This window comes from Ursus arctos, unplaced genomic scaffold (genome assembly GCF_023065955.2).
Source record: "Ursus arctos isolate Adak ecotype North America unplaced genomic scaffold, UrsArc2.0 scaffold_36, whole genome shotgun sequence".
Classification (NCBI taxonomy): Eukaryota; Metazoa; Chordata; class Mammalia; order Carnivora; family Ursidae; genus Ursus; species Ursus arctos.
Window position 1 is genome coordinate 8,180,249 of NW_026623050.1, and position 17,519 is coordinate 8,197,767.

At 40.4% G+C, this 17,519-nt stretch overlaps 1 protein-coding gene across 2 annotated transcripts in view; it reads right to left on the reverse strand.

The window, feature by feature from the left end:
• The window catches only part of VPS39 (VPS39 subunit of HOPS complex), a 44,268-nt gene that overhangs the window by 24,778 nt on the left and 1,971 nt on the right, over positions 1 to 17,519 (reverse strand). For both annotated transcript variants that reach the window (XM_026479939.4, XM_044392455.3), the window contains exons 2-8: positions 12,260 to 12,325; positions 6,755 to 6,819; positions 6,396 to 6,438; positions 5,126 to 5,220; positions 4,066 to 4,164; positions 3,533 to 3,625; positions 1,370 to 1,553 (exon numbers count right to left, since the gene is read on the reverse strand). In XM_026479939.4, coding sequence (XP_026335724.1) covers positions 1,370 to 1,553; positions 3,533 to 3,625; positions 4,066 to 4,164; positions 5,126 to 5,220; positions 6,396 to 6,438; positions 6,755 to 6,819; positions 12,260 to 12,325 — 645 coding nt within the window. The remainder of the gene's footprint in view (positions 1 to 1,369; positions 1,554 to 3,532; positions 3,626 to 4,065; positions 4,165 to 5,125; positions 5,221 to 6,395; positions 6,439 to 6,754; positions 6,820 to 12,259; positions 12,326 to 17,519) is intronic.

Below are 17,519 nucleotides of genomic sequence, written 5' to 3' on the forward strand. Positions count from 1 at the left end.
TGGTTCTCCCACCCTACCTAGAAAGAATGTCCTCTCCCTCCCTCAGTATGTTAAGGCACAGAAATGTTTTTGAGAAACACTGCCAAAGACACTGGGCACTAACAAAGGTTTTAAAACAGGAACTCTCACACTAGGAAATAGGAAGCATACTTCAAGCATATTACACACATCTTCATCAATTCTACCACAGTCCCTCTTCTGAAAGGAACACAAGGGTCCCCCAGAACACCACAAAGCTTCTTGTGAAGCTCTTAGTCTCTCAAACTTGTTAATATACATAATCTTGGGCCTTACAAAATACCGTCCTTTTGATTTATTTTCCTTCCGATCTGTTCATCTCTAACTGCCACCAGAATAATTACCCTAGAACATGATGCTTTTACCAAAACATTCTACCAGTTAGGAATCTACTGGCCTCTCAGACCTTTGCATGGGCCTCTAACTTATTCCTGTGTAATTCACACTGCCTGTTTTAACCAGGTCAGTCTCTGTAATGCTGTCACAAGTGAGCATTTCTAATCATTTCTCGAACTATCTTTTCTGTCTAGAATGAAAGGAATTTTTCTTCAAGCCAAATCATAAACTCCCTGCCTGGTCCAGTCCAAGCTTACGTATGTAATGAAACTTCTTACTGGCAAGTTGAACCTTCTGAACGACTGAATCTCAACTCACCCAACTGAATACCTTGTTTTCTCTCTTTATCCAAGATGCAATCCTCACCTCCCCAGCTAGAGTCCTTAGAGATAGCAGGTCTGAATGCCCTACTCCACAGCAGTAACTGTTTTTAAAATGTTCACTCTTCTGACTGAAAATGAATTGCTACAAGAGTGGTCACACACTTCCAGGCAATACCACTGTGGAGAGCCTGAGGCAGGGGTAGGAGCAGAAACACCTATTGTGCAGGCCAGAGACTGACATCTAAACGCAATCTGCACCTCCAAGCTACAGAACAATGAAGCAATAACCACCACGTCAAAAGCGCATCAATACTGAGTTACATATATTACAGGAATAACTGCCACTAATTTCCAAATGCAGTCTATCTGGCAGAGGACACAATAAAACCATTACAAAGAAGGTAAAACAAAAAGGACTAAGAAGTAAAAATATACGCCAACAGAGAATCACTTCCTAAAACACATAACTCTGCTCCTATTTCTCCCGCTCTGGTGCAATATCTGGCTTCCTACAAAAACCAGAATATCCTATTTTTAATGATCTTAAGCACTCTTCTAATTCTGAGAAGGGGAACTGAGAGTAAATGACACCGTCAACCACAGTCTGCGAAAGCCACGAATGGGATTCCATCCTTTGAGGATGGCACACAACTCCGGCCCGCCGTGGGAAACAGCCGCTATGGTGGTCTCACCCATGGCCACTGGTATGTCTGTCCAGTTCAAGGCACATTTCTGTGTGCAGATCCCCTCCTCATTGAGCACCACGGTGAGATCATCCTGACCCACAGCCACTTTTCCATCTGCCAGAGGTGCAACTAACGGCTCCAGCTGTTTTCCTGTTGGAAAGAGCTCTTTGATGGACCCTTTTCCATCCACCTATGGGAAGACACAAAGTGAGTCAACCAGCGTTCTCTCGCCAGAGGTATGAACATGGCCTGAAAAATCCAAATAAAACCCCGAACCTACAGAAGCCAATAATATTCCTTGTTCAGCATAAGGAGATATTATAGAGTTTGTTATGACAAATTTTGTCCTCACAACATAGAACCAGTCCTCTTTTTTTCTCTAACACAGAGACAAGCATCTAGCCTGGCAACTAATAATGTCAAGTGCTGGTGAGGATGCAGAGCAACTGGAACTCTCATTCGCTGCTGGTGAGGATGCAAAATGGTACAGCCATTTTGTTTGTTGGCTTCTTCTAAAGTTAAACACATACTTACCATACAACCCAATAATCCCATTCCTTAGGCACTTGCTCAAGAGAAATGAAAACTTATGTTTACACCAAAACCTGTATGCAAATGTTTACAGCAGCTTTATTCATAATGGCTAAAAATTGGAAACAACTTTGTCCTTTAACTGATGAATGTATAAACAAGCCCGCAGTACATCCATACCATGGACCACTACTCAGGCGTAAAGAACATAATGACACACACAACAATACAGACGGATGTCAAATGCATTATGCTAAGTGAAAGAAGCCATATTCAAAAGGCTACATACTGTAGAATTCCATTTATATGACATTCTGGAAAAGGCAAAACTATAAGAGATGAAGAACAGATCAGTGATTACTAGAAGTTGGGGCACAGGAAGAGGGGGTGACTTCAAAGGGGCAGCATAAAGGCATTTTTTGGGTGATGGAACTGCTCTGAATCTTGATTGTGGTGGTGGTTACGCAACTCTAAGCATCTGTTAGACTGTACATCAAAAATAATGAATTTTACTGTCTGATATAATGAGTAATTTTGGAATAGCTTGGGCCGAAACCAAGATTTCCCACCCTCAAAAGACTGTACCCTCAAGAAGAGGGTGGCAGCATTCAAGGTAGTCAGGGGAATGAGAGCCTATACTCTCCAGTTTCTGGCTCTGTCTCCCCAGCCCTCACAGACTTTTTTCAGCACCTACAGGCCTAGCTGCTTACTCTGCTCATCAGTCGGCGGGATAGGAGCGACTCCTCTACAAGTCTGCAACTCTGATGCTGATCAAATCAGGACATTCCAACAACGTAAATATGGAACAAATACATTAACTAGATAAATAATGAAGAGTGGGGAGTAGAGAAGTGGGGAGAAATGGAAATGAGAAGAAAGGCTTCTAGAATTGGCAACTCTGGAATATGAGAGGGGTATAAAGCTAAGAAATTTGGATTATTCTATGAAATGTATGGTATATCAACCTATTCTACATACAGTATAAATAATGGAGGAAAAAAAACCAACGTCATGGCTATTTACCACTTAGGTTAAGAAAAAGAGGTTATAAAACAATGTGTATAACATGCTATTTTTGTAAATAAGTGGAAGCTCATCTACCGAAAGGTTAACAATGATTATTCCTGAGTGAAGGAATTACGGGTGATCTGTACTTCCTTTATTTTGCTTGTCTATATTTCCTTATTTTTTACATTAAGATATGTGGCTTTTGAAATTAAAAAAAAAAGTTAAAATAATTTTTAAAATAAATATACTAAAAGATTTTGGGGTGCAGGAAACTCAAAGTCTTAAAAATACTTAATACTAAAATTAGTTTATAATTCCTGAGCGCTGAAGCCTTAAGATGACAGACCACGGTAATGCTGTTGAACGGAGGCAAGCAGCCCTAATTATCTGTTCCAATAATTCGATACAGGATGTGGATAACTCATTCTGTAGAGAATTGAGAGCTGATACTGCCTGGCATCAGACATCTATTTGTAGAGATGCTGAGAAGCATAAAAAAATAACCAAACATACAAACATAAACCCTGTTATGCCAAAACTGCTTAAGGCAGCCTCCTGACCTGTAGTTCAAAAGCACATGATCCTCTCCCCCAGGTAAACGGATAATATATGCAAAAGAATAAGTTTTACCCTTATTAGGTAGTAGTCTCTCTTGAAACCCACACAGATAGAATTTTCGCACCATGCCATGGACTTGGGCACATCTGGTACACTAAAGTCTCCCTAAAGAAAGAGAGCAAGAATTCAAATGGAAAGATGTTAAAAGAAAAAAAAACAAAAAAACCCATGACTTTCCTGTTATTCTACCCCCTCTCTGCAAAATCACCCTCACCCTCATCTAAGCACACGTCTGTAAGCTCAAGGCCAGGAAACCACCTTTAACAAAAATGTAAGTCACCCATGAACTGGATGACTAGTTGCCTTTAGAAAAGGTGAAACCCACTTTGAAATAAACCAATCCATATAAACGTTGCCGAACTGGATTACCGCTGCCTCTGAAGACTAGGAGACTCCGACGAGTGGCCGTGAATAGGCTCCCACGTACTCATGGCAGAGCCTTCATCCGGAAAGAACTCCAAGCCTGAGGCCCTGACCTTCGGTATTATTGAACAGGAAGCCTTTCAAGCTGTGAGCCAACACGGACCAGGTACCATGGACTTTACCTGCAATTCATGAAATTCCCTGTCCTTCCAGAAGTAGAGCTGCAGCTTCTTTTTCACAGCCACGCACATCCGCAGCACCTCCTCACCAGTCTCTGTGTGCTGCGGAGAGACACCCGGAGCAAATGTGGGTGTGCGTGTGATAACTCCGTAACTGAGTGACAGCTAAATTAGAGATGTTCGACCTTGAAATGGCTACTGATCTGAAAATCCCCTATAATACAAAGTCACCCTGCCGGACAAACTGAGTGGAAGAACACCATTTTTCTAAGACGTACTTAGAAACAATAGGCTGAGGAGCACTTCCTCCCCAAGGGCTGCCAGCCAAAGACCCCAACCCCAGCAAATCTCTCGGACATTCATAATTCACACAGGAAAATCCCAGGGCAGGCCTTCACCTACGTTAACCGCTTACTCCTTTTTTTTTTTTTTTAAATGTTTCTTACTCATGGCTGTCAATACATGCTGGTCAGGGATCAGCATGTGTCAGTGGCCACTTTCGATCCTTTAAGGAGGGAGGAGAAAAGAAATGTCTAAGCATAAAACAATGCAGTGTCAATGTAGACCACAAGGCCTAAAAAGTGATCAAAGCTGAGAGGGTAAGGCAGATTCTGAATATTGTAAGGATGACGAATTCACATAAATAAGAAGAATGTCTTTCCCAAATGACAAAAAAAACACCCTAAAGAGAAAGAATAGAATAATATGTTCAGAACAAGGTCAATTTAATGTTCCATAGCTATGTTCGTGATACTGGTTAAGTCTGGATTTTCCCACTAATGGTTTGTCCATGGGCAAAGGCTTTTATCGTGGATTAGTTGCCTCCTACCAGACAGATGTCTGGTGCTCTGATTAGCACACACACACAGGGAACCCAAATGTCTCCCCTTCAGACCACATACAAAGGGGGAAATTTCTCTAATTCAATCCAAAATCAAAAACTTTCTCTGGAGTCTCTGCTGGGTTCGCATATCAATGTTACTCTTTCCACCTAATGGTGGAAATACAAGAAAGACCATATTTATTGAAACACGAAGTCAAATTTCACCTTGCCTACGCTTACCTGGAGGTCACATGTAAACAGTGAGGCTCCCTTTGCCTTTGAAACCGTAGTGATTTGTTGAAATGTCAACAGGTCATGGACGTAAATGTTATTTTCTGTTCAGAAGGAGGTATAACAACAGTATAAATTATCATAATTCTCTACACACACACACAAAATAACGATCTGAGAACCAAACGGCAAGTGTTGGTTGAAGATGTATCTTCGGTTTCACTAACAATGATTTATTCTGCCTGTTATCAGAATTACATTACAAAATGTGAGAGGTCACTTTTGTTCCTTTAAATTCAGGCTGGCTTATGCAGAAGAGCTCTTTCACTACCAAAGCACTCTTACGCTCTTTCTCAAGTCTGGAAGTTTGTGATGCAATATTTGTACAAGAATAGGCTTTCAAAGCTACTTCCATTAGGAGGCCTCAGTAGAAGAAAGGAAATCCTCTGTGGATTTGGTACAATCCCATGGCAAGGATTTCTTTTCTCGGAAAGCAAGCAAAATAATTTCACTCGAGCCTCCTATCTAGTTTACTCATGAAGATTTAGTTACTTTAAATGTTTCTCTCTCCACCTAGAAACTCAGTTTAAAATGATTCTACCATTTGGGCCCTGGGCTGAACAGTACAAAGCGTGAGGCAAGTTTCTAATCCTCTGTTAAGAAAAGGCCTCGCTGGCTGCCTTCAAATGAATCTATGGCTTTTCAAACGAGTCTGGTTTTGATCTGTCTCTCCTCTATCTCTTGCCACTCTGCCACTCTCTGCCACACATCCTAAGTCTGGCCAGACCCCAGCGCCTCTGCTTAAAATGTCTGCCTTCCTCTCTCTTCCTGCCAAAATCCTAATCATCCACTAGACGCTGCTGTCTTTCCCATTACTAAGATCCACTACATTTTCTATAGATTTCCGTTGTAACTTATACTGTATCATGATTACTTTCCGTCATTTCGGTCTTCACAATCAGAACATAAATCTCAAAGACAGAAACCATGACTCATTTAACTTGGTGTCTCCAATGCCTAAAGCAGGGCGCAATAAATATCTGCTCAATGACTGCATAAATGAATGAATGAATGAATGAATGAATGAATGACACTCCATGGAGAACAGAGCTCAAGTTGATAAGGGATGCTATTGCCTTTAATACCTGTGTACCCTGCTGTGTCTGGTTTGGAACAGGTCAGTTTCAATGTCTATCAAATTAACCATGAAACAGTGATTAATCAGGTCACAGCTTTTGTTTTTTGGCACAGGAAATACAACTGCAACCCCTTTTCTTACCTAACAAGCTGACCAGAATCTTAAACTGGGAAACCACATGGATCTGGAAAAGAACAAATCATTAGACTCAATCAAACATTTCCAACAAGGCTTAACAAATGTTCATTTAAGTACAGTACTAAAAAGGGACTAAAGAGTCTATGCCAATGACAGGGATCTGACTGCTATTTATGTGCCATCGCAATTTCTGCTCATTATAGAGGATCTCAGGCACATGATGGATGAACCCAGATCCCTGCATAAATGCGAGAACAGACAGCAGAGGATTCAGAGTTAATAAATAATGTTATCAAAGTTCCAGCTTTGAAGGGGTCTCATAGAAGTCAAATATTCTTGTAGTGACCACCATCAGTGCCTACCTGCTGAATCTTTTTGGAGAAGTTTTTATTGGATTTCTCTAGTGTCACTTCAAACCTGTTGCAACCTATGGAAAAGAAACAAACATTCGCGGTTCCAAACATGTAAAAATAACCACAACAAAAACTGCTGCTGCACACGGCTCTCCTACAGGAATCTAAAAATTCCTAAAAGACTGGAAGTTGGAGATCTACCCTAGACAGCTGTCTTCACTGAGTACAGGAAGTTGCTTTCCACTCCAATTTTAGAACAGAGGGTTTCATGCACCTTCACTTGGCATTAGCAGAAAGAATCATACCGCAGAAGCTCACTGAAGCTGCCCAGGTACTTGTGAGTCTGAAGGTCTGATCCTACAAAATAGTACCTTGGCTAAGTGTCTGTAAAAAGTGCCAGTCAAATAGAAGAGCCCAAGCAATGAAACCCAGCCTGAAGCATCCTTAGAGCTAGACCAACTAAATCCCAGCAGCGCCCCTACGTCCTGCATCACAGGACAGAGCAAACACTCAACACTATCCCCTCGCCTAAAGCAGTTCAATGCCTCTACACTTCCCGCTGCTCTCAGGAGACGCCACGTCGGTTGGCACTGTTACAGAAAAGGAAGGAAGTTACACACCATAAAAACATGTGATGCCAGCCTTGTGCGGATGACAAAAACATTCAGCCTCAAAAGTCACCAAAAGGTCAAAAAGAGAATAATGATCATAATAATTACAGCAGCTATCATAAACTAAGCAATAACTAGGTGCAGCGTTCTGTGTTTAAAAATTGATATGTATTTCCTATAACCTCACAACTGCCCCTCAAGAAGTAGATATTATTATTCCAATTTCGTATGTGAGGGATCTGACAGGTGAAGCAGGCAGGTAGCAGTGAGAGACAGCCCAGAAGCAAAGTCAGGGCCGACTGTAAAGCCCGTGTGCCGAGACTACACCCTACTACCTGCGTCCCAGCTTGTGAAGAGACTGTTCATACCGCTGACCGCGAGCTGCTCCCCATAGCTAGTGGGGTCCATGGCCCAGTCAGTGGAGCCTCTCCGAGGCAGCCACAAGGGCCCATGCCGCCAAAGCTGGTCTTACTTCTTCCACATGTCCCTCGGAAGAGGAGATGAAGGGACTCTGGAGTTGCGGGAGATTCAGAAACGTGCCCTGTATTCTGCCATTATATTTCAGAAGAAAAAAAAATTTCAGCCACTTCCTGCTTGATAAAGAGTTCTATATTTGGAAAGGGCTTTATTATTACTTCCAACAACTCTCTTCATAAGCAGAATTATCTAGGACTGAGGTTCTCAAACTCTGTGGTGTCAGGACTCCTTCACAGCCTTAAAAATTATTGAGAATCCCAAAATTTTAACATGGGTTGTAGTTATCAATGTATACCAGAGTAGAAATTAAGACTGAGAAATTTTAAAAATGTGTATTTATTAACTCATTTTTAAATATTAGTAGTAAGCCCATTACATGTTGGCATAAACAACATTTTAATGAATAACAATTTCTCCAAATTAAAAAAAAATGCATTGTTTTACATTTCTGTAAATCTCTTTAATGCCTGGCTTAATAGAAGATGGTGGACTCTCACATCTACTTCTGCCCTCAATATTTTGATACACTGTTTTGATTGAAGGATATGACAAAAATCTGTCCTTACATGGACACAGAGTTGGAAAATGGAGGAATATTTTAAAGCTTTTTCAGATAATTGTCCATCTTCTTCTTTGATACCATATGAAAACTTGACAAATGGGAGTTTCTTACAATGTGGAATCTGAAACCTATTAATGAAACTTTCTGTCAAATTAAAGTCAATTAGTCTATCTTATACTTTATTTATTTATTTCAAGTAGGCTGCACACCCAGCATGGAGCCCAAGATGGGGCTTGAACTCACGACCCTGAGATCAAGACCTGAGCTGAAATCAAGAGTCAGACACTTGACTGACTAAGCCACCCAGGTGCCCCCTGTCTTACACTTTAAATGGATCTTTTACTCATGCATGATTTAGAAACTTCATGCACTGGAAAATACTGTTCAGTTACACAGATTTTCCAAATGTTAGCACATTTTGTTATAGGAGATTTTATACACACACACACACACACACACACACACACACACACAAAGTCATACTCATTATCACCTCCGATGTCATCAGAAAAGTATTGAGAAGCTACTGAGCTCATGGGGGTAGATACAGTTTTTCCACAATTCTAATATTCTACTGAAAGCCCCAGCCTGACTGTTGGCAGCTTATACTTCCAGTCGTTTTTTTTTTTTAAATGACAGATTCCTTTGTTCATTTTTTAAGAAACATGTACCAAACATCCAAACGGTGTGCAAAACCAGTCTATCAGTCATTCTTTTAAGCAAAAATGATGCTCCATGAAAAAAGTGGCCAGTTCAGCTCATAACTCAAACAAGTACTTTTTCTCAAGACAGCCACTGTGCTTCATACCTTGGCACATGGCACTTCTCACTACATCAGAGATTATTAAAAGGAAGTGTTGTCAAAGATCAAGATATAATAAAATAATTTTTATTGCCACACGAAGAATATCCTTAGGTGAAACTTGATTTAAAAAAAACAAAAACCACAGTGAAAGCGAGCTGGAAAACAACACAACGACTACTAGAACAGTTCCGTACCAACAAGCTCGCTCACCACTACCCTGAACTTATGCTAAGGGCCAGCAGTTCTAGCTACCACCAGTTCTGTATCAACAGTACAAAGGTCAATAAATGTCAGTGAAAAAATGGTTTAGTGTGACTGTGAACTTAGTTTTGACCCAGTAAACCTTCTGAAAGGATCCTGGGGACCCCTTGGGGTCTACAGACTGCACTTTGAGAACGATTGCTCTAAGGTGACGGCACCACTGAAGTAAACCTGAAGTTGTTAAGACATGTGATGTGAGCTTATCTAACGCCTCTATTTAAGATAGGAGTAGAATGAGGCCTAGAGGTTTTTCCGAGTTCAAAGATGACTCATATCTGATCCCAGATCCGCTTAATTCCAGTCTCTCCATGACATCTTATCACCCTCTCCCTTTCCCCAGAAAGACAGTCTGGTTGCAGCCCTATTTAGGTTTGGAATATCTCAAACTTAGAAACCAAGTTAGTTCCATGGCTGATTCATGGAGGCCCAAGTCTATTTCTATTTCGGGCCATAAATAGGCGAGAGCTGAGGCAGAACTGAACTGTTCTCTAAGGGTAGAGGGAGAAGTCAAGTTTCCACTCAGAGTTTGATTCCCAATTGTCTAAGGCAGGTGGCACTGCTACTCAAGTTACCTATGCAGAAATTGAGCCCCAGGAATTAACGTCTCAAAAGTCACATGGTGAACTCATCACAGGGCATGGACCAATCACCACCAGGGTTCCAAGTCAGATTAGCATTAATATTACCAATTTGAGTCTATATTCTGTTGAGATTTACTCTTATAGTCTAGTTTTCAATTCCCTACCATTTATATAACAATGACCTATCAAACAAATCAATTTACCATAGTATTGAGTATTTGATGCTACAAAGAACTGCTTATGTGCTGGGGGAAAGAATATTAAGCTCTCTTATCTCCCTGCCCTGCACAGCATCTGAGCCTACGGTGGACATCAAATCATGATTGTCAAATGCTGAAACAAATCCAAGGCAAGCTTAATTTTAAAAATTATAGTCTAACAGGTGTCACAGAATGGAACTATTCTGGCCCTGAGAACTAAAAATTTACAGCCAGGGCAAGCAAAGTACTGCCCCAGGGCCAAATCCAGCCCTCGACATGTCTTTATAAATAAAGTTTGGTTGGAACACAGCCACGCCACTCCTTTGCATGCAGTCTATGGTTGTTTTTTGCTAAAATAGCAAAGCTGGTAGTCACAACAGAGATCTCAGAGCTTACAAAGCCTAACTTATTTATTTTTTGGCCCTTTCTGGAACAAGTTTACTGACCCCTGATTTAAAGGAAAGTTGAAAAACTTAGGAACAAAATACACCCTCTGCTTTGACTTCTGGTTTCTCTTCTGACTGGATGCCTCCCTCTTTCCCTATTTCACTGGTGATGGGTAGCAGAATAGGCCACCCCAAAATATGCCACTTTGGGATAAGGATTATTTTCAGCTGAAGGCAACTGAGAGGAAGCAGATAAAGACAGACTCTCTCCGTCCCTCTAATTTGCCTAAAAACAGAACATATATTTGCAAAGGTGTCCCTCCTCCCCTCTCTACCAGGGACAGAATTTCATCAGCGGAGACAGCTCTAGACCCTCATCAGCCCAGAGAGGACAGCCGAGCAATGTGCTAACAAACTTTACTTACTCATCCTTATTCCATTAATTCCCCCATGTGTCTGCCTTCTAACAATTTGCCATCTTAGGAACTTGAAGTCCTTTTCCTTTGTCTTATCACCTCTCTAAAAATTTGTTGTTCATCTGTTAAGATGTTATACAAGCCCAAATTCCAACCACCCCTTTGAGTTATCCAGCACTGAGTGCTCCCATGTGTATGTATAATACACATGTTAATACACTTGCTTGTTTTTCTCTTGTTAATCTGTCTTTTGTCAGTCCAATTTACATCTTTCCACCCAAGGAACCTAAAATGGGTAGAAGGAAATTCCCACCGTTTTTTCCATGTTACTCCTGCTCCAGGTTCCAAAAGGAAGTATCTATTTGGACTCTTACCTTAAGCTATTTACTACAGAAAGTGAATTGGGTTCAAAGTCATGAAATTAAGTTTTTTCTAATATAGTCAAATAATAACACTTTCATATGGTTCAACACACTCTGGCATTAACAGCAGATTTCTACAGACTCTGGAGCTCCAAGGTATATTATCCAAACACATCAATTTTCCATAAAGAGAACAAAGATATAAAATCAGGAAAACAGAGTGAGGTGCTTTTTCTTCCCCAACAGAGGAAACCCTAACAAAATAAATTTCAAAAACTTTAGTTATTATTCTACGTTTTTACTGAAGAAGTCACATTTGAGCAGAGCTTTACTTTTCAAAATCCTTGCATCTGACTCCAACAATTCTGTGAGACAGTTTATAAAAGAGGAAAATGACATTGGAAAGGACCTACTCAGTCATTTGGCCAAGGAGAAGGAAAGCTGGGTTCAAACCCAGGCCTCCTCTCTCCTAGTCCACCCCCCACAAGTTAACAAAACTTTTAAATCAATGGTTCCTAATTTTGTTTCCTACTACCACATCATTCACACAAAAATCTTATTCCCATCAGTAATATTTCTTACTTCGGACAATGAGTCTCCTAGAAGCAAGGAGGGGAGGAACACTCAACCCCACCTACCAGATCAGGTAGGAAGATAGAGTCTGAAAAAAAAAAAAAACCCCTAGAGATTTTCTCATGCTTCTCCCCACTTTCCCACTGTACTACCCTCAACCCCAATCATTTTTAATGAGCCAGAAATCACTGATTTCACAGTTATATATTAGTGGACTATCACAATTTTTTGCATGAGTAGTAAGTCACCTCTCTCTTGATACTGGAGAGCTGCCACTTACCAGCATCCTTCCGGATCCTATAGAGAAGAAGATGTCCTTGTTTGGTGCCAACAAGCAGCCATTCCTCTGGAAAAAAAGCAGTGAGAAAGGTCAATCAGCTTTAGTTAAAACCGTATTTCTTGAGCTGGGGTTTGTAATCAGAAATTGAAGGGTCAAGAAAATGAGCTGCTTTTGATAGCAGGTGTTTCGCAAAGCTAAGGAATATTTATATTCAAGAAATGTTTGAGAACCAATCCATCGAAAAAGTGTCATTACCGACATATTAGAGAATATAATATGTCCCTGCTTTCAGTGTCTCAAAATTAAACTGACCAAGAATAGGATGAAAATTTATAAAATGGATAGTGTAAACACGAAACTAGGTAACTAATACCAGAAACAGAACTAAAAGGCATCCTTTAAAGGTTTAATGCTTTTACTTTAGGGAAACTAAGTAGTGCCATGGATATTAAGTTCACAGAATTCATTATCTTAAAAGATGACGTAGCAGACAAAAACAAGTGTTGACAAAGATGTGAAGAAATTGGAACCCTCACACATTGTTGGCAGGAATATAAAATGGTGTGGTCACTCTGGAAAACAGTCTGGCAGTTCCTCAAAAGATTATACATAGACCTATCATATGACCGAGCAATTCTACCCCTGGGCATATACAGAAGAGAAATGAAAACATATGCCCACACAAAAACTTGTACACAAATGTTCAAAGCGGAAGCATCGGTAACAGCCCAATCTACCTTTTGCGTGCAAGTACATGAACTGATGAATGGATAAACAAAATGTGGCAAATCCATACAATGGAATATTAGCCAGCCATTAATGAAGTGCTGATACATGCTAAACGTAAGAAGCCAGACAAAAAAGGCTACATAGTCTATGATAGACTCTATTTATATGAAAAACCAGAATAGCCAAATCCATAGAGACAAAAAGATTAGTGGCCACCTAAGGCTGGTGGGTTTACAGGAAAATGGGGGTATGGGTTTTTTTTTTTAGGGTGATGAAAATGTTCTAAAAATGACTGTAGCGATACTCGCACAATTCTGTGAATGTACTAAAACCCACTTAACTGTACACTTTAACTGGGTGAACTGTGTGGTAGGTGAATTACATCTCAATAAAGCTCTTATTTTTTTAAAGAAAAGGTCTAGGCCAGTGGTTCTTTCATATGTATCAGAATTATGAGAGGATTTGTTAAAACAGACTGCTGGGCCCTGCCCTCAGTTTCTGATTCAGTAGGTCTCGAAATGGGCCTGAAAATGTCCATTTCTAACAAGTTCCCAGGTGATGCTAATGCTGTTTCAAGGACTGCATTTTGGGAGACGCTGGCCTGTCTATGCTAAAAGAGGCTCCAAAAAGGGTTTAAATAATTACCCTGACAGATCTATATTAACCCATTAAGGGACGTTAAGCATGTACAGAAACTTCCTCAGCTTTTGGATATTGTAAAAGGTCATTCATTCCTTGCGTAAACTCTCTTGATATTGGATAGTGGTACAAACTGATAAACTTCATTGAGCATGCATTGTGCTCCAGGAAATGCTAAGCACATACCATGTTACTTCATTAATCCTCACAACTATCCTTTGAGGTCTGTCCCTCTTATATATCCCCATTTTACAGATGAGGAAGGTGAGGCCTAGGGGTTAAGTAATTTGTCCAGAGTCATACATGTAGGAAGATGTGTGCAGAAGCATCAGGACATAACCACAGGCTGTGAGGCAATTACTAAGGCATCCTATATCAAAAGAATGGGTGTTGGCCAGAGGTTGTCTGAAAGGCACTGGTTGTATTTATCAAAACAGGTCAGAAGCCACATCAGGAACATTTTTCCAGGTTGATGTCCTTAGTCTTCCAGAAAAATAAAGTGATTCTGACTTCTTTTGTGTTTGAAAGCAAAGGCAGGACACAGAAAGATAGTGTGTGTGATAAGAGAAATCAGTAGTAACACTAGCTCTAAAGGAATGTTGAAAATTTATGTTGGAGCAGAACACAGAAAACAAAAGAAACAAGTTCACGATGCTTGCTTTGTAAAAGATACTGTGCTTAGAATTCTACTTATAGATACTACTTTATTGAGCAACTGGTATTACTGAAGTTGATTTTTAGGACACCTCCTGCTATTTCATATATAAATGAGGTAGAAATTTTTTTGAATTCACTTATAACATACATAAAAATTTATAACCAAAAGGCCAAAAAAATATTCACCATCTTCCCCATCCTTCCCTCCCTACTCTGCTCCCCAAATTCCCACCAACTTCTGTTTTTCTTTATCTCTTTTTACAGCTTCATTATCTTACACTCAGGTCTGGAAAACGTTATCAATTTTACCTCTACAAGGTACCTTGCAACAGCCATATCCCAGTCCCTCCAGGGACCCCTGTGAAGGCCTCAACTGGTCTCACTATGTGTCCTTCCACATTCGCTGTAGGTTACCTTAGAGCACATCTGTGATACTGTCACACTGGGGCTTAAATCCTCATGAAGCGGCACTACCAAAATATGACGTCACATCATAAGCACAACACTCAAGGGTCTACTTTCCAATTTTATTGAAATGTTTACTTGCCAATAGATATTTCTTACCAAATGTCTATTGGTCAGGAAACAGAATCAGACAAATTCATTAAAATTAAAAAAATTTTAATTGAGGGTTTTATTTAACCCTCTTCACATTATCATTTGAAGGTGCTGAGGGAAAAATGCATTTATCATACATGTAAAGTATTGTAACAACTTTCCTTTAAATAGTAAAAGCACCACACACACAGTCCTAATCCTCACACTCGAAAGGGTAAAAACAGATGCACTAATGGCACACGACCTTGAAGAGGCTTGATTTGGTTAGAGAAATCAGGGCAGGGAGGGCGGTGGCGCCTGGGTGGCTCAGTCGGTTAAGCGTCTGCCTTCAGCTTGGGTCATGATCCTGGAGTCCCGGGATCAAGCCCCGCACTGGGCTCCCTGCTCAGCGGAGAGCCTGCTTCTCCATCTGCCCCTCACCCCACTCCTGCTCTCTCTCTCTCAAATAAATAAATAAAATTTTTGAGGAAAAAAAAATTAATTAAAAAACTCAGTGGGGGTTCAGGTGACCAGAGGACCTGACCCATGTTGGGCCTCCACATTCTATGACATGTCATCTATGACATGACATTGCATCACGGATGCAAAACACAGAAAATGAGAGGCTTGCAGAGCAGACACAGAATGGGGTAGAAAGTCCCTTCTGAGATCCAATACAGCAAATCAGAAGGTGGGACACACCACAAAAATGGTGTAGTCTATGGGTGACACATACATGAACAAATGTGAATCAGCCCTAGAAAACTCCTGACAGCCTAATTCTGAGCCACAAGGTTGGACTTTATCCCTCCTGCAAAGTGAGTAAGTGCTGGGCCATCTTGCTCATAATTACCCTAAGGAAGCTCCGTCCAACAGTACAACCTAGTCCAAGCTCATGTGATAAACAATTCCATTCCTGGCCCAATGCTGGCCACTGCAAGGAATACAGAAATGAAAAAGATAGCGGTCATTTCCCTTTTTGGGGTCATAGGGCAAAGAACAGTGTTCCTCAAAGCATAAGCCTGTTTAGCTGCACCAGAATCACCTGAACTTATGAAAAATGCACATTCCTGAGTGCTGTTCCCAGAGATTCTGACACAGTAATTCCGCAGTGGTGACCTGATATATGCATTTTTTAAATTCAATTTTTAAACTATATGATGCATTTATGTAGTTTCAATGCTAAAACTGTGGGAAGTCTAGCTTCCATCCTTGTCCACTCTCCCTGTTTTCTCCCTCTGCTACAGGCAACCACCTTAGTCCTTTTGATCCTAATGTTTCTTTGGAAAAGAGAATAATTGTGTAGACACACATAGAGATACACATACGTACATGCATCTGCATTTTTTTTTTTTTTTTTTTTTTACAGATTCTGAATATATATTAAAGTTTGGGAACCAGCATCCAGATTCAGACATGATTTACTGGATATGTAACCTTGGAAAAGTTACTTAAATTCTCAGGTTATTCCTCTGCAAAATGGAGTTATTTATTATTCCATAAAAGTTTAATAAAGATTAGTACTCAATAAATGGAAGCTATTACTATTAACATCATCATTTATTCATTCATTCATTCATTCATTCATTCATTCATTCATTCAACAGGAAGATTCAACGAATACCCATTATAAGGAACTATTCTAGGAACTACAAATAAAGCAATGTACAAAACAAAGTTCCTGCTCTGAAGGAATTTATATTCTAATATGGAGAGAGACAATAATAGAACATAAAATAGCGTTAGGGGCAATACATGACAAGAAGAAAGATAAGGCTGAGTAAGAGAATAGCACCTTGTCTTTCATATAGCATCGTCAGGGAAGGTCTTGCTGATTTATGTGACATTTCAGCAGACACCTGAAGGAAATGAGGAATGAGCCATGTAATATTTAGAGCCAGAGAGTGCCAGGCAGAGGAAAAGAACAAGTGCAGAAACCCCAAGGTAGGTACGTGCTTTGTGTGTTATGGAACAAGGAAGACGGTGTGACTAGTAGAACGGAGCAAGGGGTAAGAGCACAGATGGGGTAGATGAGGGGAAGTAACCACAGGCCTGATGATGTCAGATGTACAAAGCACTTTTGGAACTTATTCTGAGTAGAGGAGAGATGTGATCAGATTATGTTTTTAAGGGATCACTCTTCCTGTGTGGGTAAAAGACTGAAAATGGCACAATGACAAACACAGGGCGATCAGCCAGAGGACTACTACAGTAATTCAGATGAGAGAAGTGGCGCTTTCATCAGAATAGAAATCGTGAAGATGAATTGGATGTGGTGTATAAGAGAAGTGAAGAATGATTCCAAAATCATTAGCAAAGTGTGTAAACAGAAATGTCATTTGCTGAGATGTGGGATACAGGGTGACGAGCATGTTTTGGGAGAGTGGGATCAAGAACCATTATGGCCGTGCCACTAGACACCCATAGAAAGGTGCTGAAAAGGCAGCTGGATCCTACAGCTCTGGGGTTTAGGGAGACGTCATCATCATCAGTATCCTCATTTCCATGTCCCAAGAGACGGATTATGGTGTCTCTCGAATATTGTCTGGCCCTGCATGATCTGGCTTCGGGAAGTTCCTGGATGAATTTTCGATAAAAGTGGTAACGACTAGATACAGCAATATTCACTGCTGCTTAAATCTGAAAACAGTTATGAGTCAAGAGGTGGTAAATAGCCTCTTGTAGTCCAATACCTACC